This window comes from Gopherus evgoodei, chromosome 8 (genome assembly GCF_007399415.2).
Source record: "Gopherus evgoodei ecotype Sinaloan lineage chromosome 8, rGopEvg1_v1.p, whole genome shotgun sequence".
NCBI lineage: Eukaryota > Metazoa > Chordata > Testudines > Testudinidae > Gopherus > Gopherus evgoodei.
This window is the reverse complement of record NC_044329.1, coordinates 56,462,103-56,488,323: the sequence shown is the minus strand read 5'-3', so window position 1 is coordinate 56,488,323 and position 26,221 is coordinate 56,462,103. Positions and strand designations below refer to the sequence as shown.

The following is a 26,221-nucleotide window of genomic DNA, read 5'->3' as shown; positions in this document are numbered from 1 at the left end:
TGCCACCTAGTGGTCTGAACACAAACCCAGGAACTCCTGAGTTCTAATCCTTTCTCTAAAGATGACTACTCCTGAAGCCTTGCCAACTCAGACAGACTATTCCCATGCAGATAATATTTACGTACTTACAGGGCTGACGAGGTTTTCATTATGCAATATTTGTGAAGGCCTTTGTACTCATCATCTATTAAACTCGACAGCTTGGGGTGGTGTCTCTGTTTCCACTCTAAAGCTCTGTCATTGGGTGCTTGAAATTGAATGTCAGGATTCAGACTGAAGCACAAACTTTGCTTTTCCAGCAGGATGGATCCCATAAGTTTCCAAAAGGTAAAATAAGTTCAGGCCATTTTCCAGTTGTAAGGAGAGATGGACCCAAACTGCAAGGCTTCATACTGCTTCCCATCACCATCAAATCTGAGCACCTTCTGCATAAAATCCATAGCAAAGTCCACATCAGATTTCATGGAATCCCTGGCATTTCTCCCTTTGTAGGGTCAGAAATTTGCTTAGAGCAGGGTTTTTTTGTGGGGAGTTTGGGACTAAATGGGGCGTTTGAACTGTGAGCATCGCTTATGATGGAAAAGCTTTCTCAAAGAGGAGGAGTTGAAATGCTTTCTGAAGATAGTCAGATTCTGGATTTGCCTGATCTCCCCTGAAAGATTGTTTCACAGCCAGATCCCCTAGACAGAAAATGCTTTGTCCCCAGTTCTCACTTGCTTCATGTTCTGCATTGTCCCAGGCGATTGCAGCTGTCATGGGAGTTCCTAGGTCAGAATTCGGTCTCTGACCTAGCTGGGGCTTGGTCCATTCAGTCAGAACATTTGGAATGTTAATGTTCCGAACATCCAAAGGTTTTGGCTCAGGCCTCTCTCTTTAAAATGGTGTCGACTGATAAGTTTGGTACATTCAGAGGCCTCCCTGATGGCTTTGCTTTAAAATTAAGGTCTGAGAATGATTCGTCCATGTTAGTCAATCAACTGTGTATCTAGGGAGGAAAAGGTGGTCTTGTATTTACAACTTTGTGCAAGGATCAAGGGATTTGGGTTCAGTCCCCTGCTCCATTTCAGACTCGCTGTACAATCTTGGGCAAGCCACTTAGGCATTGATTTAGGAAAACACTTATGGACAGTCTTCAAGTGGAGATGCTTTCCTGAATTGTGGCTTTAATCTTTCAGTTCCTCATCTGTAAAACTGAGGTAATAATTCATCTCTTACACCTTTGTCTTGCCTATGCAGATTGTAATCTCTTGGGGGCAGGGACTGCCTCTTACTGTGTGTGCCTAGCACAACAGGCGATCTTGGTTGAGACCTCTAGACCCTCTGTAATACATACACATGACAGTAATTATTATAGGGAGATATAGAGAGCAACTTTGTGAATCCTCAGTGATATGTTCCAACCTCAGCACTGAACTAGATCATGAAGTGTAGCTGCTGGGCTACAGACTGACCCAAGACCCCTAATTCTGCTCCCAAAGGAGCTGCTGTGCCAATCCAAAGTTCCTTGTGCATTTCTCTCCATTAAAATACCAACTCTTACTCAGACTTTTCAAGACAGTGACTTCTCAAAGGGAACAGTATTATAAAAAGAGAATGGCAGGGAGTTTTTGACAGAGCATATCTTTAAATACATGGATGCAACAGACGATGTGTTTCTTGCTGTGTCATTCCAGCAAAAAGCAGGAGATTTGGTGCCCAACACAGGGCTCTGACTTCACTGAGTGCAAAGTACCAGAAATGAGCCAAGAAGAATAAAAAAAAAAACATTTTCCCTGGTTCTTGCTAGGTAGCCACACACTTTCTCCCTCACCTGTCGCCCTGCAGAACTGCTGGGGATGGCAGGTTGAGCAACGCTGAGCCAAACTCATTTCTTTTCGAACTGTATTGACTTTAGCAGGAAAAAAGCAGGGATGGATCTGATCCACTGATTACACACATTCTTTGGCATAACAGCCAGCTATTTAAGAGCAAAAATGTTAAAGGCTCCTCTACCAGCCTAAACATGGATTCACAAGGACCAATAGTTCTCCAAAGGGGAGAGAGGCCAAACAGCAAAAGATATATGTACTTTACCTAGGCTACCCCACCACACAGCATGGCATTGTGGGCTAGTCCATTTGCACCGATCTGTACTGCGTCCCACAAATCTAGCAAGCAGACCCCGTCCCCATGTTTGAAACCATTTTCAAGCAGGTTTTAGCCACACGTCACTCACTAGAGATGGGCCTGAACACAAAAGCTTGGAGGTGTCTGGATCCAGGTTCTGGTGCAAAGCATAATACAGACCAGGGTCAGATACAAGTTTCTGCAAAGCCCAGGAAAATTTGAACTATGGGACAGGGCAGTTCTGGTTTACATTCAACATGCTTAAAATGAGACCACGCTCAGTGAGAGCATCAGAATGGGCCCAGTCTGAAGAAGATTGGTTTTGTCATTTTAGAGGTTATGAAGATTTTAAATCTTCAGGTCGGAACTTGCTGAAGTCCTTGCAAATTTGTATCATGTTAAAGTACTTCATAGGTTCTCAGCCACTTTAAAATGAGAAGTAAGCCTGACAGTAAAACCTACTGCACGTGTACACACCAGGATTCTGAACTGCATATCAAGCAATGAAAGATAAGAGATGCCAAACTTTAAAGTATGTATGTGAAAAAAATCCAAAATGTTCCCAACTTTACAACTACCAAATCAATTTCCTTCCCACTTGGTTTACTCCTTAGCTTCCAATGAGATCTGAGAAACAAGCCAAACTTGTACAAATCCATTCAGCCATTGGCAAGGTATGCATGCAAAAAATGTCTGACTGAAATGTGTCAGGCTAGGATTTAACTATCAGATATTTAAGTTCCTTGGTTTAGAGCTAATAGGCTTGCAATGCTATAAAGATTCTGTACAAACCTTAGTCTGGAGCCAAATGGCCTCTCACACTAACAAACACCACTATTCCCATCCACAGAGGGGAATACACAGCACACGTGATGATATGAAGGCTGTATTGGCACTTGCTTAGTTTGCATAACCTACTTTGCTTTGCCACTTGCAAGTACCGTAGCCACCCAAACCCCATATCAATAAATCCTTCCTACCATGCCACACCAGCACGTCGTCTCTCTGTGTGCACGTGTGCCTGTATCTATTACACTCTCTTGTACAGTCTCTATGCAAAAGAATAAATGGACAAAATCTGACATCAGGAATCATAACATTCAAAAACCAGTGCGAGAACACTTCAACCTCTCTGGTCACTCAGGGCTTGTCTACATCACAAAGTTGCAGCGCTGGTGAGGGGATTACAGCGCTGCAACTTAGAAGGTGTACACATCTGCAGGGCATCACCAGCGCTGCAACTCCCTGTTTGCAGCGCTGGCCGTACTCCCGTTTTGTCTCGGGTGTAGAGGATCCAGCGCTGGTGATCCAGCGCTGGTAATCAAGTGTAGACACTTACCAGCGCTTTTCTTGAGCTCCGTGGAATAAGCAGGTATCCCAGCATACCCGAGGAAGCCTCTCCTTCAAGCAGGTCTCTTTCCCTGCGGTTTGCAGGGGGGTCCGGGGAACGCGAGAGCAAACCGCGGGGAAGCTGGTCTCCCCCCGGTTTGCTCTCGCGTTCCCCGAACCCCCCTTGAAGCCGCCCAACAGTGCTGCAGTGTGGCCACATCTAACACCACTTGCAGCGCTGGTTGCTGTAAGTGTGGCCACTCTGCAGCGCTGGCCCTATACAGCTGTACTAATACAGCTGTAACAACCAGCGCTGCAAAATTATAGATGTAGACATACCCTCAGTAACAGACTTAAAGGTGGCAATTTTGCAACAGAAAAACTTCAGAAACAGACTCCAATGAGAAACTGTTGAACTTGAATTGATATGCCAACTAGATACCATCACTTTAGGCTTGAACAGAGACTGGGAATGGCTGAGCTATTACACACATTGAATCTATTTCCCCATGTTAAGTATCCTCACACCTCCTTGTCAAACTATCTGAAATGGGCTATCTTGATTATCACTACAAAAGTTATTTTTCTTAATTAATTAGCCTCTCAGAGTTGGTAGGACAACTCCCACCTTTTCATGTTCTCTGCATGTGTATATATATCTCCTTGCTACATGTTCCATTTTATGCATCCAATGAAGTGGGCTGTAGTCCACAAAAGCTTATGCTCAAATAAATTTGTTAGTCTCTAAAGGTGCCACAAGTACTCCTGTTATTTTTACTCTCTTGTATGTACATACACACTCACTCACTCTATTTCCTCTTTCCTTCTCCCTAGCTGCTGCTCTTGCAGGTACAGAGTCAGCAGTCAGAGCCTCACACATTCTGGGCAGCAGCGCTGCTGAGAGGCTGGGATCTGACAGAAATAGCTGCATAGGTAATAAGATTTGTGCTTGCTACAGAATTGCTAAGAGCACTGGGTGTTGATTAAATTTTCATACCTCCCAGACAGGGATTTTTGTATCTTTTTTGTTTTAAGCACAAGAAGGGCTTTTTCTTTTCTTTTTGTAGCTGCTCCAACCTGAGAAGCTGGCACATCCCGAGGGCACTGCGCCTGCTGCTCACAGGACCCTTTCTGCATGCTGCAATGCATTAAAAACCTAGCACACACTCCTTCCTGCCCTCTGGATCTCTCCCTACACCTGCCTCTCCTTCCCCTCCCCTACATACAGCTCTCCTCTGCATGTGCTACCTCTCTCTCCCAGCTGTGCTGCCTCTCACTTTCACAGCCTCGCTCTCCAAAGACACCTCTCTATTTTTTACATTAGGAAAGGGCATACCAACAAGCCTGCATACCATTCGGAAACTGCGAGCAATTAGCCACTGGGTACTCCTCACTTCATTGTTACAGACACAACCCTTTAAACCTCCTCACTGCTGCTGGAGCAACACAGTGACTGAAAGCTCCCAGCCAGCCCCAAAGCAGATGGCTTAGCAGGCCATGCAGAGGGTTTGCTAAAAGGCTAAGCCAAGCCTTTCCTCCTCTGAAGACCCAGGCAGTTTACTGCGAGGTGGGCATTTTGGCTGCAATTTTAAGAATGGAGGTCTCTGCTTCGCACACACTTTTCGTAGGAGCAGGGGTGTGACAGGTCATGAAGCACAGCAGGATTCTGTGGACTGAAATTGGCTCTCCGTGCCACTGCCTCCCAGCCTTCACTCTAGGCTAGGGAATCTGGCATTTCGAGCTGGGACAGCTGGGGTGGTGGGGATGCAGAGGAGGGGCTTCCAGTGGGGTCAAGGAAGCAGGCACATGAGGGCTTCAGCACCTCAAGGATGGGGAGAAGGAAAGGGTACCCACTCCTCACCAAAGCGACACCCTTGTCTCTCCCTCCCCACATCCCCGTGTGTCTGGCTCTATGTGTAGGGGAGAGCTCTCCTGAGAACTCACACAGAGATGGAAGGGGTTGGGAAAACTCAGACAAACTGCCAGGCCTGGCAGTGGGGATGGGGGCCAGGTGTCTTTGAGGTTCACCAGAGCTCGGCCAGCTTGTCATCAGTGGCACCAGCTTAAATGTCCAGGGGCTCTTTCAGGCGGCTGGTTTGCTGGGTCACGGACATAACGTTGTGCCAAGCTCTCTGCTGGCGTAACTCCACTGACCTCCACACAGATGCATGAGCAGGGAGTTTGGCCCACTGTCTTCTCTGAAGATGGGATTACTGGGGAAGATGGAAAACAGGGAACTTCCTATTCCCCGCCCCTCCAATTCTAGGGATGTGCAAGCAGGGAGGGCACCCTGGGCATCAACTTCCAGGGGGCTGTGCTGATGGGGCGAGGGTTGTTTTTGGTTTCCCGCTTCACTCTGATTGGGTGGTCTTTTATTCTCCTCCACTGATTGGCTGGCTGTACAGTTTTGGGGTATTTTGGCTCTGACAGTGGGGTGGGGAGAAGCACCAAATACATTTTCCACTCTGGCTGGCTAAATGGCTAGGGCCACTACTACTCCAGTGAATGGGCAGTGCTGTGAGGCTCTGCGCTGCAGCAGGAGGACAGTCTAATAATGAATGTGCAAGTTTCCCAGCACAGCACTGTCCTGGGAGCTCATGATGGAGAGGAACAGAAGCTGGGGAGACAGACTGTGCACACCGGGGCCTGGAGGGGGAAGCCTGGATCCACCAAGCACCTGCGGGGGCGGTTAAAGGGGCCCTTAGCATAAAAGAGATGGGGCTGAGCCACCATGTTCAGAGACAGATGCAAACTTTCCAAACTTCAAGGGAGTATGGCTGTGCCGGGGTGGGGTGGGGTGGCAAGGTGGACAGCAGGAATTTCATTTGATGAATTGTTACAGATCTTGAAATAGATGGATTAAAAGTATCAACAAGAGCCAGATTCAGTATGTGTAGCAGTAGGAACGATTGCTACGCACAGCTCTGTGAACACACCTCAAACTTGGCCCTGAAGTGCACCCTGGTGTATCAATCCCAGGTTCCTCTCACAGCTCTGTGAACACACCTAAGTCCTGGCCTACAGCGCACTCTACGGCAGTCCTGTCCTGGATCCCCTTTGTACTGGCCCTACTCACCCACCCCACCCTTGCTTCAGAAAGCCACGTTCTGCTCTGCTGAAATAAGGAAGACAATAAGTTCAACCAATTCTCAGCTCTGTATTGGACACTTTGAGATTTAAAGCTGTTTAAAGGTAAAATCAACCCGTTCTTCCTAGATCCACTATCCCCATGTCACATCACTGCGAGTGAGAGCCAAGTCCCCCTAAATCCACCTTTTCTTTTACCTCAAAACGACTCTCCTAATGTTAGATCTTCACAATTTTGGGTACGTTTGCACTGCAGTTGGGAGGGCACTTCCCAGCTTGAGTGGACTTACACGCCAGCTCTGCTCAAGCTAGCATGCTAAAAATAGCAGTGCAGCCAGGGGTAGCATGGACCATGCCTCAAGCTAGCTGTCTGAGTACATACCCAGCAGGCAGGTTTGTACTCAGGCAGGCAGTAGCCTGAGCTGCTGCCTGTGCTACCTGGCTACACTACTACATTTAGTGCAGTAGCTAGAGCAGAGGTAGCACGTGTCTGTTACCCATGCTGGGGAATATGCTCGCAGCTGCAGTGTAGACATACCCAGAGAGACAATTCCCCTGAACTCCCCCTCCCAGTGCCAGGCTCCTTGTGACTGAGGGTTAAGCTCTCTTCATTTGCTTTAACTGCCCATTTTCTGCCTGTGCTTGGTTTTAAACCTCTCTCTCTTGTGAGCTTCTTCACAGTCACTGGTATTCAATTAGACAACAGAAGCATGGCTCTGAGCTTTGTCATCACCGTGGCGGGGAAAACTTCCCAACACCTAGAAAGCAGCTACTAGAGGAGGAAAAATCCAACACATTCTCCTTCTTTCTCTGCCAAGCTGCAGAGGGAGAGGGGCTGATGCAATGACGAGAATGCAGGGAAGTGATGACAAGGAATCCATCTCTCTCTGGATATGATCACTTCAAAGCAATCGATCTCTGGCAGATTTCATCCCAACAGAAACAACAAGGCAAGAAACCGTGCCATTTGCACCACTGAAGGGCCACGCATCACCCATCTCAACCATTCCAGAGGAAGGGGCTATACTCAGGAGATCACAGGGAAGATGTGAAGATAAGAACATTATCGATTGTGAGGAGCTCAGACACCATGGTGATGGGGCCAGAGAAGTACCTAGGAGACCAGCAGCATAGTCTTGTGCAGGGTTCCCCAAACTTGGATTTTGAAGTTATGCCAAAAAATCTACACACCCACCAAATAACACATTGAATTTTAAACAGATCCACAACTTAACTCCTGTAATGTTATGTCCCTGTAAGGCCACTGTACTGTAGTTACCTGAGAACCACAGTGATTCAGCACAGATCCAGGCCAGGTGATGGTGATTTTGGGCAACTTCCATTTTTGGGTGTCCCAACTGAGATCACAAGAAGGGGCCTGATTTTCAAAGGGCAGGTGTTCAGCTCTTTGGGAAAATCAGATTCCTTAAAAGGTGTCTCAAGTTGGGGACTCAAGAATTTAAACCAACTCAAATCACAGATCACTTTAAATAATCCTGACCTCAATATGAAACCTGGACTTGTGTGTGTGCCTGGATTTACCTTGTACTAGCCAGTATAAGCCTAAACTCACATGGTTTCAGTAGTCCTCATGCTTTCAGTTTCCTGGGTTTACTGCAGATTTCACTTGGATAACTTCTCTTCGTTGGTAGCCTTCATGCCTACCCAGGAGAGGACATTTGGAGCTCTGTTCTTGTGCTTTTCAATGCTCAGATCATCACTGTGGGTCATGGCTGAACTCATGCTGTGTATTACAACGATGTCCTCTATGCAGGGCCGGCTCCAGGCCCCAGCACACCAAGCGCGTGCTTGGGGCTGCATGCCGAGGGGGGGGGCGGCAGGTGGCTCCAGTGGACCTCCCGCAGGCGTCCCTGCGGAGGGTCCGCTGGTCCCACGGCTCCAGTGGAGCATCCGCAGGCACGCCTGCGGGAGGTCCACCGGAGCCGCGGGACTGGCGAGCGGCAGAGCGCCCCAGCGAGCGGTAGAGTGCCCCAGCGAGCGGCAGAGCGCCCCCCGTGGTGTGCCGCCATGCTTGGGGCAGCGAAATGGCTAGAACTGCCCCTGCCTCTATGCATAATCCCAATATAGGCAGAAATTTCAACTCTCCCTCCCAATACATGTTTATGCATGGAAACATCAGGGATGTTTCTGCTGGGCATCCATCTAGAATTACTCTCTTGTAAGGCTGACTCATTCAGTGTTTTGCATTTCAACCTGTCAAGTTTGGTGGCAGAAACGTGCAGCATTTGAGTCATATTTACTTCAAATTCCTCTTCCAGTAGCAACTTGATTCTCTATTTATAGTCAATCTTGAAAGGAGTTTCTGCTGTAAGCAGCGCCATACCAGGCTTCAATTTCATATTTCACAAGAACATTTGCCATTTCATGATCATTTACGGACAGCTGTTCAACTCCAGCACAGGCAGGACTTCCTGTTCTGCAGCTTCAAACCCTACTGAGTGGGATCCTCCTTGGCCTGACCAGCAAGCATAGTTTTCGTATTGTAGACACAAGGTCTCCTTTTGTGTCCACGATCTGACACAATCTCTAACAATAGATCAGTCCCCTTTTTTATGCATGTGCTGTGCCTGACTACTTTTCACTCAGTTTCAATATCTATTTTGAAACTTGCCTTTTGTCCATATATGTGAAATGTCAACCATTAATCTGTCATAGCATCTTGCTCAGGAAATTTAAGAGGACCCACCAATAACTCGGTTTCTGCATCCTTGTGAATGCATTTTGCTTTTCTGTTTTTTTGCAGGTTGTGCTGAAAGCGACATGCTTTTGAAACATGGTTGCATTCTGTGGCACAAATGCCATTGCAGCTCTTTTGCTGGACACCTCTGCATTATGCTCTGATTCCCTCCACTTTTATTGCTAGCTAATCTGGTCTGTATCCTGTGCTTATGCCTTGCCATGCATTTTTAATTAGAGGCACGTCTGCTCATTCACTGCTTGTTAGCACTCCCATTTGGGAAGTGTGTTTCACTTGCCCTGCAAAAAGTCATTATTCTTTGCAGTCAAATCTATTTCTTGCAATAACCTTGCTGTAGCTTGGTTATCAGTTACTGCACAGATAACTCAGTCTGTAATTAATCTATCTGTGAATCTGAACAATTCACATGGCTTAGCTGTATTAGCTCTATAACATAACGATCAAGAAGCACACTTGGCAACTGGTTACTTGTCAAGACAACATGCCTTTCCCAGTGACATTCTTGTCAGAATCATGGCATTCTTGACATCCTTGACTGACTGTGTAGCAGATTACAGTGCATTTCATTCTCCTACTGGAATTACGGTAGGTCTCCCATGCCTCTGGTCCTGCCCAGAATAACAGTGTAGAGGTTTTCAGCCTCCTTAGTTTCTCTGCAACGTCAGCTGCTTCCAGGAACTCTTGAAAGTATTTCATCCAGCCCCTCCATTCTCTGCCAGGTTCCCTTTCAGATTCAGGTGGCTACATTTCCTCCAGCAGTGACAAAAAGGTGGGTTTGTCCAAGCACACGTTTAACTGCCACTGTGAGACTTCAGAGTCCAGGACACAGATTAATCTAACTCCTGACACCATATACTAAAGGTGTGATACAGAGGAGTGCTGTATCACACAACATTGTTCTGGGTTACGCCAAGGCTGGGCTATGGCTAATGCTACGATCCCCCGCTCCAAAGGTTTAGGAAATGATTGTCCTGTGGCCTGAGCAAAGGACTAGGAGTCAGGAGCTCCTGAGTGCTAATCCCAGCTCCCTCTCTGGCTATGGACAAGTCTAGTGTTGTCGACTCCTGGAAGTCTTGCTAGATTTGGTATTTTTTCTTAAAGCCCCAGGTCCTGGAGCCGTGATGAGAATGGATCTTAACATCATAATATTGTTATATTTGGAAAAACTATTGTAGGTAACTCTTAGAGATTTCTAGGATGTACACCTCAACCCCGATATAACGTGACCCGATACAACACGAATTCGGATATAACGCGGTAAAGCAGCGCTCTGGGGTGGCGGGGCTGCATGCTCCAGCAGATCAAAGCAAGTTCGAGAGAACGCAGTTTCACCTATAATGCGGTAAGACTTTTTGGCTCCCGAGGACAGCGTTATATCGGGGTAGAGATGTATTAGTTATGATTCTCCTCTCCCTCCAAAATCCACACAGCAAGCCTCATGGAGCCAGATGCTGATCCCCGTACTCCTGCTCAATATTAGGTACTCCACAACAATCCCACTGCAGTCAGGGAGTACCACATACTCAGTGAAGGGCACAGAATATAGTGAGAGTCAAGGTATCACATTCTGTCCCCTGGTAGCTAACAGGACGCCCTGGCCTAACAGGCCAAAGAATACTCAAAAACCCCAACAAACCAATAAATATTGTCATGGTTACAGGGCTAGCTGCACCTCTGTCCAATTCTCTGGTCTTTTAGTGCACCCCCGAGGGGTGGAATTCCACTGTTTTCCCATGTTTAGACTGGGCACTGACCTATAATACCCTGAGTATCCAACCTGCTTATCCAGCGGTTCCGACTGGCTTCAGCACCTGTGGCTCTTCCCTTTGGGGGACTATGACCAGTGACCAGACAGTTTCTGTAAAGCCTTGTTTACATTAGAAGTAAGAAGAAAGCATCTAGAGAAAAGGGATTTCAAAAGAACCATCTATCTTACTCGCAGCCCTACCATCTGTGGTGATGACCTAGACAGGCCTAACTTCAGCAGACACCAGCCCCTGCAGGTGCCTGTGTCACAACCTAGTTCCCTCAAACAACTGTCACCTTCTTGAGAGAGGGCCCCTTTGAATCCTGCCACAATTGTTTCACCCTGTATTCGGGGCCTTCTCCTGTCCTAGTCCAAGCCAGTTTTTCACTTGGCTGGAGAGCAGGCAAATCATCAAAGCTAACAGTCCCGGCGTTGTCCCTTACCAACTCTCAAGCGTTTGCTTGAGCCAATCTTTTCCTTCCTTCCAGACAGTCCCTGGTTGAGTTAAACCAATACAGACATACTGAAAACATCCCAATAACCAGGGCCACATACAGTATTTATACGTCATCATAGGGCAGCTTCAAACCCATCGCACAGATCTACAACACTCAAAAACACTTTCTCTGCAAAATGTGTGGCGATAGGATACAAGAAGGTGCGGCTTTCTCAGCATGAATTTGAGATGAGCTCCTCGTTTTGCTCGTAGTTCACCACTTACGAGTGTAGGAGAAATACTATATTCATGCTGATAACACATTTATCGCAGGCCACCTCACAATGCATGCTTTACACACCACCGCTGGCATGAGGAGGGTACATTGCTTGGTGGCATGTGGGCTTGTGTGTGTGTATTAGAGAGAGACAAGGTGGGTGAGGGAATATCTTCTATTGCTTGTGAGAGAGACAAGCCTTCGAGACACCCGAAGCTCTTTCTTGGGTCCTTGAGAAGTTGACCCAATAACAGATATTACCTCACCTACCTTGTTTCTTTCATATCCTGGGACCGACTCGGCTAAAACTACACTGCACATATGTATTAAAGAGAGGCAGGCAGAGCACACTGCGTTTGCTGAAGTTTCTGTTCAGCTTTCAGTCCTGTGTCTGCGCAGGACCCCAAATAGAGCTCTGAAGGAAACCACCCATCTTGCTGTCAGTAAGGTAAAATTCGCCACACACACCGCCCCATCCTGGGACTGTCATTCAACATGCACCAACTCCAAACCTCTCCACACCCAGGAGGGCTGCAGCTGTGTGTGGATAAGCAGAAACCTGGCAAGCAGGTGCAGACACATGCTCAGACATTTTCAAGAGCGAATGCCTTCTGCTGGTCCTGTTTCTGAAGTCTTTAACCACAACCAGCCTCTTCAGTCATGCTAACTGCCCACCCCCTTTCCTCTAAGTTGTCTGAAAGCTGCTTGGGCTCCTGTAGAAATATCCTGGCTTGTGGCTTATTTGGTCAAAGAGGATAGTCTGAAGCTGAATGCAAAAAATAAGTATAGTCTTAGAGCAAGGCACGCGCTCTGTCTCACACACAGACTAAACACCAGTAATTATTCTCTGCAGTAACCTTCCCCAGGCACTGAGGGCTGGTATTTACAGTGGCACAGGCAACAGAAGTTGACAAGCAAGGGTTTTGTCTCTTTGTCGGAAGGGGCTGGTGCCACCCAGTGTGTGTGGCTGAGAGCAGCTAGGCAGCCCTATTCCCTCCCAGCAGGGGGAGCAGAGCTGCCACACCCGCCCTCTGGTGCTGCCAGGCACTCCAGCTCCAAGGAGGGCAATCTTCTCCCACCACCTGCTTCACCCGTGGGCGTTTGCTAGTGCTTTCATCTGAGCCATGTGATGCGGGTCCCACGGGAGTTGTGTCATCCCCACAGAACGCAATTATCCAACTTCAGCGCGTGTGTGACTAAAGAAGGGGAGGAGAAGAGAACACGCTGAGGGAAGGGGTGGGTTGGGCTGAACGGGGAATGTTGAGAAGTGTCAGTTAGCTAATTGCCAGCTCTGCCCGTGTCAGCAGACGCATGCTGTCAGGAGCCTAAACTCTATGTACCCGTGTGTGCACCTCTCCATCTCCTGCTCCGTGGATGTTTTGACAGGAGCTGCACAGACTAACAGGCTGTGCTGCAAGGCACTGGCAGAAGAGCGGCCTGGCCCAAAGGCAGGCGTTTATCTGCCCCTCTGGGAGTCAAAGTACGTACCAGGGGCAGCATCTCACCATCATCATCAGCAGCACCTGGTGTTTGAATCATTGCGCAGGAGACTAACAGAGTCTCCTAGAGCATGGATCAATGCCACATCTCCTTCCACTGGGGAAAAAGGCTTTGGGTGGACATACATATGCAAGCTTTGATCATGCTAAAAATAGCACTGTTGCCTGACAATGTGGGCAGCAGTTCAAGCTAGCTGCCTGAGTACAATGCCATCCAAAATCCTATGTAGGTGCTCCACCGCCCCACACCACCGCAGCCACAGTGCTATTTTCAGCTCACTAGCTCAGTCAAAGCCAGCATGTATATGTCTGTCCATGCTCAGAATGACACCTTCCAGCTGCAGTGCAGATGTGCCCAAGACTGCAGTGCATGATGGGAAGAATGCATCCTGGGAAGCCCTAAAGAGTGTGGCCCCTAGATATGCAGCTCTGCCCTTACTCCTCTGCTGACTGAAGCCCAGCGTGCTAACCAGAGATGGCTGCAGTACACGCAGAGAGGTGCAAATGGAAGTCTCAGTCCTAGTGAACACAGTGATAATTTGACTGTGCATGGGGGTGAATTCCATTCACAATGCAGACTATATAAACACTGACTCCTGGAGTTATAGATGCGAGATCACCGAGCAGTGGAACTATCAGAGCTGCACAGCCTTCAGAAACAAGAACTTGGCCCCAAACTAAGCCCAAATCTGCACCTGAACTAAACCTTTTCTGAGCCAGATGGGCTTGAGCCACAACGTTTGGATCAATATTTGGGTTTCCACAAAATCCAAGGTTATTTAGATCCAGGATTTCGGTTTGGATCCTCTGTTTCTGAGCTTTGCAAATGTTCCACAGAGTTCCCATGGGATCTCTGATCTGGCTGGGATTCAGTGGTACTGGAAGCCTCATGGGACTAGATGTCCAGACTGATTTCTAGTCTGAAGAGGACAGGGAAAATGGATGCTGAGTTGAGCCAAGCCTCCAGGCCTTTTGAGACTCAGTCAGCACTTTTTAACGGTAGATGGGTAAAGAGCGGGGCTTGCATTCTAGAATACAAAGCCTGCAAGGATACTGGACCAACTTCTTTATAGAGAACCTCTTTGTACAATGCTTGATTGGGGCTGTCTCCATTGGCCTGCTATGTTTCTTTGCTTCTGTGTATTACATGGGTGTGCGAGGAGATTTTGGGTGCTTGTGAAAAGAGCTGTGATGATGGAGGGATGATAAACGGGAATGTGGATATTACCGCAACTGAGGTAGAGGCCGTACTTGAACAGCTCGATGGGACGAAGTCGGAGGGCCCGGACAATCTCCATCCGAGGATATTAAAGGAACTGGCGCGTGAAATTGCGAGCCCGTTAGCGAGAATTTTTAAGCAATCGATAAACTCGGGGGTTGTACCGTATGATTGGAGGATTGCTAATGTAGTTCCTATTTTTAAGAAAGGGAATAAAAGTGATCCGGGTAATTATAGGCCTGTTAGCTTGACGTCTGTAGTATGCAAGGTCTTGGAAAAAATTTTAAGGGAGAAAGTAGTTAAGGACATAGAGGTCAATGGTAATTGGGACAAATTGCAACACGGGTTTAGTAAAGGTAGATCGTGTCAAACCAATCTGATCTCCTTCTTTGAGAAGATGACGGATTACTTAGATAAAGGAAATGCGGTAGATATAATTTACCTAGATTTCAGTAAGGCGTTCGACATGGTTCCGCACGGGGAACTGTTAGTCAAATTGGAAAAGATGGGAATGAATATGAAAGTTGTAAGGTGGATAAGGAACTGGTTAAAGGGGAGACTCCAGAGGGCCGTATTGAAAGGTGAATTGTCAGGCTGGAAGGAGGTCACTAGTGGAGTCCCTCAAGGATCAGTTTGGACCGATCTTATTTAACCTTTTTATTACTGACCTTGGCACAAAGAGCGGGAATGTGCTAATAAAGTTTGCGGATGACACGAAGCTGGGGGGTATTGCTAACACGGAGAAGGACAGGGATACTATTCAGGAAGATCTGAACCACCTTGTAAACTGGAGTAATAGAAATAGGATGAAATACAATAGTGAAAAGTGCAAGGTTATGCATTTAGGAATTAATAATAAGAATTTTGGATATACGTTGGGGGCGCATCAGTTGGAAGTGACGGAGGAGGAGAAGGACCTTGGGGTACTGGTTGATAGCAGGATGACTATGAGTCGCCAATGTGATACGGCTGTTAAAAAAGCAAATGCGATTTTGGGATGCATCAGGCGGGGTATTTCCTGCAAGGATAAGGAGGTGTTAGTACCGTTATACAAGGCGTTGGTGAGACCCCATCTGGAATACCGTGTGCAGTTCTGGTGTCCCATGTTCAAGAAGGATGAATTCAAACTGGAACAGGTTCAGAGATGGGCTACAAGGATGATCCGAGGAATGGAAAAACTGCCTTATGAAAGGAGACTCAAAGAGCTTGGCTTGTTTAGCTTGGCCAAAAGAAGGCTGCGGGGGGATATGCTTGCTCTATATAAATATATCAGGGGGGTTAACGTTAGGGAGGGAGAGGAATTATTTAAGTTTAGTACTAATGTAGGCACGAGGACGAATGGGTATAAACTGGATATTAGGAAGTTTAGACTTGAAATTAGACGAAGGTTTCTAACCATTAGGGGAGTGAAGTTCTGGAACAGCCTTCCGAGGGAAGTAGTGGGGGCAAAAGACTTTCCTGGCTTTAAGACAAAGCTTGATAAGTATATGGAGGGGATGTTATGATAGGATTGTTAATTTGGGCAATTGATCTTGGATTACCACCAGATAGGTCTGCTCAATGGTCTGCGGGGAGATGTTGGATGGAATGGGAACTGAGTTACTGCAGAGAATTCCTTCTTGGGTGCTGGCTGGTGACTCTTGCCCACATGCTCAGGGTTTAGCTGATCGCCATATTTGGGGTCGGGAAGGAATTTTCCTCCAGGGCGGATTGGCAGCGGCCCTAGAGGTTTTTCGCCTTCCCCTGCAGCGTGGGGCACGGGTCGCTTGCTGGTGGTTTCTCTGCAGCTTGAGGTCTTCAAACCAATTTTGAAGATTTCAAATAACTCGGTCCTGGGATAGGGGTTGTTATAAAATTGGATGGGTGGGGTTCTGTGGCCTGCCTTGTGCAGGAGGTCAGACTAGATGATCAGATTGGTCCCTTCTGACCTATGAGTCTATGAGTCTATAAGAGAGGGGCTCAAACCATGAAGCTCAGCTCTCGATCCAAACGTTCCCCATGTCTGGATCTCCATATTATGGGCTTTGGATCAGACTTACTGCTATAAGTCAGAGCAGTTTTGCAAGTGAGATAATAAAAGCAAACAAGAACCACTAGCAACAGGGGAAGGGGCAGATTCACCAAAGCTCCAAGAGCAGATGTGAATGGAGGAAAACCCTTCCAGGCTACATCACAGCACATGACTAACAAGCCAGTAGTGTCACTGGGAACAGAATGGCAGAGGAGGTGGTGTGCTGTGATGGAAATAAGCAGGAGTGTAATTCTCACCCCCTTGAAGCTCAGATCTGGGTGGACCCAGCAGGGGTAGCTCTATGTATTTTGCCACCCCAAGCACAGCAGTCAGGGAGCCTTTGGCAGTGGTTCTGCAGGTGATCTGCCGGTCCCACGCCTTTGGCGTACCCGCGGCCGAATTGCCGCTGAAGCTGCAGGACTGGCGGACCTCCCACCAGCATACCCGCCCCCCCTTGCCACCCCAGGCATGCACTTGCTGCGCTGGTGCCTGGAGCTGCCCCTGGGACCTAGCAAGGAGCTGCCTGAGCTACAGTGCCGAAGTGTCCAAAACAAAGTGTCAATGGTTGGCCTTCCCTGAACCCGCCCTGTCTTTCATTTGCCTGAAGAGGGAACTACAGAGGCTTTCAGTCACTGGGGGAAGAAAAGGAGCAGAAAGGAGCAGGGAATGTAGCTAAACTCCTCCCTCCCCACTGAAGTGCTGCACTACGGAGTGTGCCATCCTGCTGAACACAGCCTTGAGGGCATCCGTCCACCAAAAATAGCTGTCCCTTCAGTTCCCCGGCAGAGCAGTCCCAGGGCCAACTGTACCCAGGGTGCCTCTCCTGTTCTGTGCTGGCACTTTCAGAAGTAGCCACTTCAGCCGGATTCAAACAAGTGAGCACTAGAGCTAGGCCTTTTTTTTTTTTCCTCCAGCAAATAGCAAAAGCGTATTTGTGAATACAGAAAACAGTTTGGGCCACACAAAGAGCTGAAATTATTTTTCTGAAAGTGTCAAAACATTTCAGTTAGATCCTGTGTAAACAAAACGTCACCACGTTTCACTTTGAAACAGCGTTTCATTTGCAATTTTAGCTTAATTTAAACAAAACCCCAAAGAAGTTTGTGAGGGGGAGGAACAGTCTGGTAGGTTGCCCTTGGGCATACCCTCAAAATGGGTGCTTGCCTGTCTGCTTACTGCAGGTCAAGCCCCCCTGGGATGTAGACGGGGATTGGTGGCCAGGGCACTTCTTGTAGTCCCTGGATCTTTTGTGAGGAGACTCCTGGTAGAGGTGGCTCCCCTGGCTCTAAGGCTGCTGCAACTTAAACCACATGCAGGCAGGGCCAGGGACATACAGGCCAAGTGTTTTTAGGGTTGTACAGGAATCTTTCAGGACACAGAGCTTAATGTCCGTCTGTTCTGTGAACAGGGCATCCTGTCGAAAGGGAGGTCTTGCATTGACAGCTGAGCCTCTGAGGAAAGACCAGAGAGGAGCAGCCACAAAGCCCTGCACAACGAGATGGCCGATGCCATGGTACAGGTGGTGGTGTCTGCCGCGTCCAATGCCGCCTGGAGAGCTGCTCTAGCTGCAGTCGAGCCATCATCCAGGATCACCTGGAACTCCTTTCTAGAAGCCTCAGGAAGGGCATTCTCAAACTTGGTCGTGGCCTGACACGTATTAAAATCATAGCATCCTAGTAAGGGCTGATGGTTGGCCACCTGCAACTGTAGACTGGAGGATAAATAAACTTTATGCCCAAACCAGTCTAGTCTCGAGTCTTTATTTTTAGAGGTAGCCCCCTGTTGACCCTCTCTCTCCCTTTGGTTGACCACCTCTACCACTAGGAAATTGGGAGCAGAGTGTGTATAAAGGTACTCATGGCCCTTGGATGGCACAAAGTACTTGTACTCCACCGTCTTGGAGATCGGAGGCAAGGAGGAGAGGATTTGTCAGAGGCATTTGTAATTTTAGAGACTCCCTCATGTAGGGGCAAAGCTTCCCTGGCCAGGGCCATGGGGCAGAGAACATTAAAGAGGGAGTCTGCGGGTTCCTGTAACTACTCTGCCTGGAGGCCCTGGTTGGCAGTGACCCTCTTTAACAGGTCCTCATTTACCTTAGCATCATCCTGGGGCATCGGTGGAGGGGGCCTCACTATGGCCTCATCTGGTGATGACAAGGAGGAAGCCGGTACCAAGGGGTCCTCTGCACCCATAGATAGTCTGGGGGCTTGCTTGCTCACTTCCTCCTGTGCCTGTGGGTGCCTTCAGATGAGGCCTCTTGAGTGGGTGGGGGCAGCAGAAGGTGGTAGCCAGGCTCTCCGAAGTTCCGGACACCGAGCAGGCGCCCTGGGGGGCTGAGTGAAGCCCCCTGGGTTCCATGGGTACCACTGTGCCGGCCACAGAGTCTGAGGTCATGGGCCCGGCTGCAGTGCCACCGACGTAGTCTGCACCGTAGGTGCTGGAGCCTGTCCTTCTGCCAGGGAACCTTGTGCCGAACCCGAGCCAGAGCCCAAGTGGTCACTCGCCTGCGACCAGGACGGGGCTGATTGGTGGCTCTGTTCTGATTGGTACCGGTCACCTCTCCCGGAGTTGGATCTGGCTGACCTCGAAAAGCACCTGGATCGGGCCTCGGTAACCAGTGGTGGTAGGCAGATCCACAGTGGCACACAGGCTGGCGTTCTACACCTCACACTTGAGGAGTGGGACGGGGATGTGGAGTGGGATCAGGAACTAAAGCAGGCTTGGCTTCGTGAAGATGTAGCTGCACGCGGTGATGCCACCATGGGGGATCGGTGACGGTCTGGAAAACATTACAGTTCGTCCCTCGACCTGTCCCTGGGGTGATACTGGTGCCACGGAGATTCCAGGAACCAATTCCGAAACTCCTGCCGGGGGGGCGCGTTCCTCCAGAGGTCTGTGCCCGCTTACTGGTGAGCCATGCCTCGAGCCTCTCTGCCCTTGTCCTAGGTCTGGAGACTGGATGGGGCTATGAATCTTCTGTCTATCACATCAGAAGCATGTTGGTTGCGAGAGAATGATCATTGGCGGGATGTCCCCTGCGATGGGGAGCAGCCTGAAAGGTGGAGACTGTGATGGTCCCAATGTGAGTTTACCCTGGGACCAGGACGCCACAAGGGCCGGAGTGGGTGGCACTCGGGGGTCCATAATGTCCTGCACCACTTGGAGGGCCTCCATCGTGGACAGCACCCAGAGCTGACGAGGACCTCCTCCGCTATCCAGGGTAGCCGGCAAGGAGCAGGCTGGGCTACACTGCTCGATCTGAGCTGGGGCCTGGGATCCCAAGGAGGTGAAGAGGTGCCCGAGACAGGCTCTTGGTCCATCCTAGACTTGTCCTTTCCCTTGCGGGAAACTGGAGACCTTCCTCACCCCGTCTTCCTGGGATTCTTGCCTGAAGCCACAGGAGGAGACTGGTACTGGCTCGTAGATGGTACCAGCAGGGCGCTGCACACCAAGGTCACGGTGCTCTGCGCTGAATCGGACCGCTGCTCCGGCATCGGGGTAAGGGCACACTCCATCAGGAGCGTCTTCAAATGAATATCATGCTCCTTCTTCATCCTGGGCTTGAAGGACTTGCAGATTTTGTACTTGTCACTAATGTGACTTCGCCATGCACCCTAAACACCTACTATGTGGATCGCTAATGGGCCTGGGCCTTTTACAGCGATTGCAGGGTTTAAAGCCTGGGCACCAGGGCGTGCCCAAGGCAAAGTCCCTTTAGGGACCTACTAAGTCTCTAACCTAACAAACAGGTTGAAATAAACTAGAGGGAAACTATATACACTAATATTTGCAAGAGGCGAATGAGTTCGAACGAATGAAACGCAACAGCTCTAGCTGAAGCAGACAAGTTCCATGCACCATCACTGGTGGCAAGAAGGAACTGAGGGTGGAGAGGGCCAGCGGTGCCCTATATGTCGTGGCATACATGTGCCACTCCAGGGGGCACCAGAGCCGGTCCCCTACGGCTACTGCTGAGGGAAAAGCTTCCAGCACCGGTGCATGTGGCAAGCACACACACCTGATTTGAATGGACATGAGCAATCACTCAAAGAAGAACTTTGTTATCACAAGGGCAGCACGGAAATGGCTAGGGAGGCCAGCTGAAGCAGTGGTCTCTGTTTCAGGTGCTTTGTTACAAGAGAATTAGTAAAGACAATTGGACACAGTCCTGAAGCAGATAAAAGGTCTACGGTGTTCTGTACAAGGCCACGTGGAGAGGTTAGGAGAGCCAGGCTGGCTGCATTCATTAGGAAAGAGGTGCAAAAGAGGGGAAGTATTAGAGGGACATACAATCCTGAGGGCCAGGGCCAGCTTTAGGAAGTGTGGGGCCCAATTCAAACAGTTTCGACGGGGCCCCAGCAGGGATGACCAAAAAAAAAATAAACAAACACATGGGACTTGTACTCACCGGGCGGTGCTCCAAGTCTTTGGCGGCACTTCAGCGGCAGGTCCTTCACTCGCTCCAGGTCTTCAGCGGCACTGAAGGACCCGCTACCGAAGTGCCGCCAAAGACCCAGAGTACATCTACACTACAGGCTTATTCCGATTTTACATAAACCGGTTTTATAAAACAGATTGTTTAAAGTTGAGTGCACGCGGCCACACTAAGCACATTAATTCGGCGGTGTGCGTCCATGGTCTGAGGCTAGCGTCGATTTTCGGAGCGTTGCACTGTGGATAGCTATTCTGTAGCTATCCCATAGTTCCCGCAGTCCCCCCGCCCCTTAGAATTCTGGGTTGAGAGCCCAGCGGCTGATGGGGCAAAAATCATTGTCTCGGGTGGTTCTGGGTAAATGTTGTCAGTCATTCCTTCTTCCAGGAAAGCAACAGCAGATAATCATTTCACGCCCTTTTTCCATGGATTGCCCTGGCAGACGCCATAGCATGGCAACCATGGAGCCCATTCAGCTTTTTTTTTTTTTTTTTTTTTAACAGTCACCGTATGTGTACTGGATGCCGCGGACAGAGGCGATACTCCAGCGCTACACAGCAGCATTCATTTGCTTTTGCATGATAGCAGAGACAGTTACCAGTTGTTCTGTACCATCAGCTGCCGGTGTAAATTGGCAATGAGATGACGGTTATCTGTCCTTCTGTACTGTCTGCTGCTATTATGGGTGCCCCTGGCTGAGATCGGCCAGGAGCGCAAAGGCAAAACTGGGAATGACTCCCCGAGTCAATCCCTCCTTTATGGTTTCTAAAAATAGAGTCAGTCCTGCCTAGAATATGGGGCAAGTGTACTAGAGAACCAGTGTATCAGAGAGCACAGCTGCTCCATGTCAGATCCCGCAGAAATGATGAGCTACATGCCATTCATGGGGGGTGACCCTACACCAAACCCACCCGTTGCTTCCCTCCTTCCCCAACCTTCCTGGGCTACCGTGGCAGTGTCCCCCCCATTTGTGTCATGACGTTATAAGGAATAAGAAACAGTGACTTGTTAGTGAGATAAAATGAGGGGGAGGCAGCCCCCCGGTGCTATAACAGTCCAGGCAGGACATTAAGCAGCGCGGGGAAGAGGAGCCCAGCATGCCACTGCTATGACAGTCCAGGCAGGACAGAATCTTTTCTTTACACAGGAAAGGGAGGGGGCTGATGGAGCTCAGCCCGCAGTTGCTATAATGAGGACGGTTACCAGCCGTTCTGTACCATCTACTGGGAATGACCGAGAATCATTCCTATTTTCACCCAGGCGCCCCTGACCAGTCTCACCTGAAGCCAGCCAGGAGCACTCATGGGTTGATAACAAGGACAGCTACCAGTCCTACTGCACCATCTGTCACTGGGCAGGGGAGAGGAGCAGATACTGCTCTTCACTGCTGCAGCATCGCGTCTACCAGCAGCATTCAGTAGACATAGGGTGACATTGGAAGAAGTCAAGAAATGATTTCTTTCCCTTTTCTTTCACGTGGGAGAGGGGAGTAAATTGACAAGCTATTCCCTGAACCACGCCTGAAAATGTGTTTGACCCTATAGGCATTGGGAGCTCAGCCAACAATGCAAATACTTTTCGGAGACTGCTGGGGACTGTGGGATAGCTGGAGTCCTCAGTACCCCCTCCCTCCCTCCATGAGCATCCATTTGAGTCTCTGGCTTCCCGTTACGCTTGTCACGCAGCACTGTGTAGCCTGTAGATTTTTTTTTCAAACGCTCTGGCATTTCGTCTTCTGTAACGGAGCTTTGATAGAACAGATTTGTTTCTCCATACTGTGATCAGATCCAGTATCTCCCTTACGGTCTATGCTGGAGCTCTTTTTGGAGTTGGGACTGCATTGCCACCCGTGCTGATCAGAGCTCCACGCTGGGCAAACAGGAAATGAAAATCAAAATTTTGCGGGGCTTTTCCTGTTTACCTGGCCACTGCATCCAAGTTGAGATTGCTGTCCAGAGCGGTCACAGTGGTGCACTGTGGGATACCGCCCGGAGGCCAATACCGTCGATTTGCGGCCACACTAACCCTAATCCGATACAGTAATACCGATTTTAGCGCTACTCCTCTCGTCAGGGAGGAGTACAGAAACCGATTTAAAGAGCCCTTTATATCGATATAAAGGGCCTCGTAGTGTGAACGGGTACCTCATTAAATCGGTTTAATGCTGCTAAAATCGGTTTAAACGCGTAGTGTAGACCAAGCTCCAGAGCAAGCGAAGGACCCACTGCCGAAGTGCCATGGAAGACCCAGAGCGCCACCAGGTGAGTAAAAATTAAAAAGGCAGCTCTAGCCAGGGAAGGGATTCTCACTGGGCGCGGGGCCCTCTTAGGCACAGGGCCCGATTCAGGGGAATTGGTGGAATTGGCCTAAAGCCGGCCCTGCTGAGGGCTTCTAGAGAAATAAAACCAGTTCAGGAAGGGAGTGCGCCCGGAGAAGAGAAGGATAGAGTGGGCATGAGAGGCATTTAAACTAAGTGCCTGACTTACACAGAGGGTAAGCTGCTAATGTGAGAAGCAGCCTGCCAAAGGCAGCAAGAGGAGCTGTGAATGTACATGCACTGAGAATAAGAGCAAGGCTTTGAGCAGAAAACAAGATTGCAGAGCACAAAGGCTAGTGAGATAGGCAGGGGAATAGAGATGGGCTGCAGTCCCAATATTCCTAAATGAACAATAGGCTAAAAGGCAGAGAGGCACATTCCCTATCAAGCTCAAGCTGTGCGTAGGAGGAATATGTATATCTTATCTGTACATTAGCTCACTCTCTTGGATGTGCGTGCATCACAGTGAGAACCACACACACACAAGAGAGCCGCTCACTAAGATCCAGCATTCACCCTGATCTTCCCATGCTATTACAGGACATTGTGTGGGAGATGGCTAAATAATTCTAACAGGCAGCTCCTATTTAAATGCTTCAAAGGAACAGAAAAAACCCCTCAAGGCTTTCTGTGGGAGAAAATCTCATTCCACCTCCTAGTCGGTTCTGCGTGGGCAGCCATCACTACAGTTAATCCTGTAATCCCATTTATACCCTGAGACACCACTGGTATCCAAGAAAATTTTCCGTCTTAAATCCTAGAAAGGTGGATTCTGCCACTCCCTTCCAGGGAAGAGAATTCCAGGCTTTGAAGAGCGTCTTAGAAGGAAGAAGAACAAAGCCCCTTTGTGGATTTAACTTACTATATCTCTTTGTTTTCTTGCCATGTTTCTTTTATCCAGTCCTCTGCAATCCCCACACACACTCTGCTGCTTATTCCCTCCCAGAAAAGCCCTGTATCTTATATACATGGACTAGGACCCTTCTAAAGTTTGGATAGGACGTATTGTGTCTCTGACCGCCACAGGGTTAGGTTAGCAACTCTGCTAACAAAATACACATTCAAACTAAGGGCACCTCTGCATCCAGGCAGCAGAGTTTGCATGACGTACTGCTCTCCAGTCACTGGGGTTTGCTATTCCCAGATCTCTCCGTGATACATGCCTTTCTACAAACTTCTGTATGGGCTAGACAAAATGGGACATAAACATCCCTAGTGTAACACTGCTGGTGTCAGCAGAAATTACACCAGGGATGAATCCAGCCCAGTTATTTCTAGCCCATATGTTAAAACCCATATATAAAACTCCAGTCCCACAAGACACTAGTCGCAACACCACCTGAGACGCTGTCAGTATCTAACACTTGACAGCAACAGCTCCCTTACAAAGAAACAACCTCAAAACTCTGGCAGCTTCATCAGCACATCAAGGAACCTGCTCCACAAATGTGTATGGCACAAAATCCCCGTGTCATCATTGCACAACCTCCTCTCCTGCTCTCAAGCGAAGTAGCATGGCTAAAACATTTATCGCTCCACTCACAGGAGGCTGCAAGTGTTATTGAATTCCAGCCCTTGCTGAGCGCAGCGAAGCACATCTGCAGTCATGGCACTGCAGCTGCAATCTTCAATCAAGTTTCACATACGCAGTGGCTGCAGGTCTGTTTGTTCCACTAGGACTGGGACTGGGGATAAATTGTGCCATGAAACATGCTCATGGTGTGCTGGTTGCAGAAAGGGGTGGGGGAGGAAATGGTGTGTAGGGCTGAATCTGATCCCACCACTTTTCCAAAAGCCCCTCCCTCAACTGAAGGCTCGTTAGAGCCAGCACAGGGGACAGGTCTTTGCCATCTAACCAGCTCTTTGCAACAAGTCACAAATCCAACCAGATGGGTGCAAAGTCACACGTGCCTCTCCAATTAATTAGTTTTTTCTCCTCAAAGGTACCCAGCTGTGCAGTGGAACCAGAATTGAGTCTAGCCTGCACTCACCCATAATTGTACATCCCACCACTAATGAGCAGCCCTATTTCCATCATCAGCCCAAACAGGAGACCTTGGAGCACAAAGAACTCCACAGCTTGGGAGCTTTGTTCAGGAAAAACACACCCCACTTCTGCTTCTCCAACCTGTGGAGCTCCCAAGAGCCCAGTGCACCACTGCAGCCTCACTCACATTGTACAGCACTGTGGTCCACCCTTCCATGGTAATGCACTGGAAGACAGTCAGCACAGCAAAGAGGATGTTGTCAAACTGAGTGATCCCGTCGTTGGGACCAATCCACTCCTTGCACTCGTAACCCAAGGGGCATCCCTGCACCCCACACGGATGTGGGGGATCCAGTTCTTCCAGTTCACCTGCAATCACAAGAAAACAATGCCCAGAGGGCATAGAGATCAGGAAGGGGCAGAGGAGACACAGAGAAGCAGACAGAGCCCAGCCCGGATACTCAGTGGAAGGCGAGGTGGGATGAGCATCCAGCTGTGTTATTAAAACTTTCACATTTGGGGGGACATTAGGTCACTGGAATGTTCAGTACCATGATTTTCCAGTCTCCCCCCTGATTTACTCCCCGACTTTCTGACCCTCAGCGCTTTGCCAATGCATCTTGGGTTTGACCTGAAGCACTCCTTGCTAATGCAGCCCCACAGCCCACATGCCTCTTTTAATGCACCTCACTCCTGACCTGAAACAATGTTGGGCCTTCTTGATTTGGCATCTCCTGAGCAAGGACGGCTGGTCGTGCTGACATATGTCAGCATGTTTTGTCCCTTTCCCCCCCAAACCTTGGACTGTGAACTCCTTGGGGGAGGGACTTCTCCCTTCTTGCCTGTCTAGAAACCAGCTGGTACATAGTTGGGCATAACTAATAATAATCTAAAGAGGTGGCTTTTCTTCTCTGTATTGAAGTATTGTCAATCTTCATGACAAAGACTCATGATGCTTGGTGTTTCCTTAAAGCCCCAGCTCCTGGAATCCTGTGATTACTTGAGCATCTCAGGGGGGGTTTGTAAAGCAAGTTTCTAGCCCTTATAAAAATGAA

At 48.9% G+C, this 26,221-nt stretch overlaps 1 protein-coding gene across 1 annotated transcript in view; it reads right to left on the bottom strand.

The window, feature by feature from the left end:
- CACNA1E (calcium voltage-gated channel subunit alpha1 E) overlaps positions 1 to 26,221 on the bottom strand; it is a 315,028-nt gene that overhangs the window by 159,154 nt on the left and 129,653 nt on the right. The window contains 1 exon segment of the mRNA XM_030572681.1: positions 25,354 to 25,535. Within this exon segment, the coding sequence (XP_030428541.1) occupies positions 25,354 to 25,535 (182 nt within the window).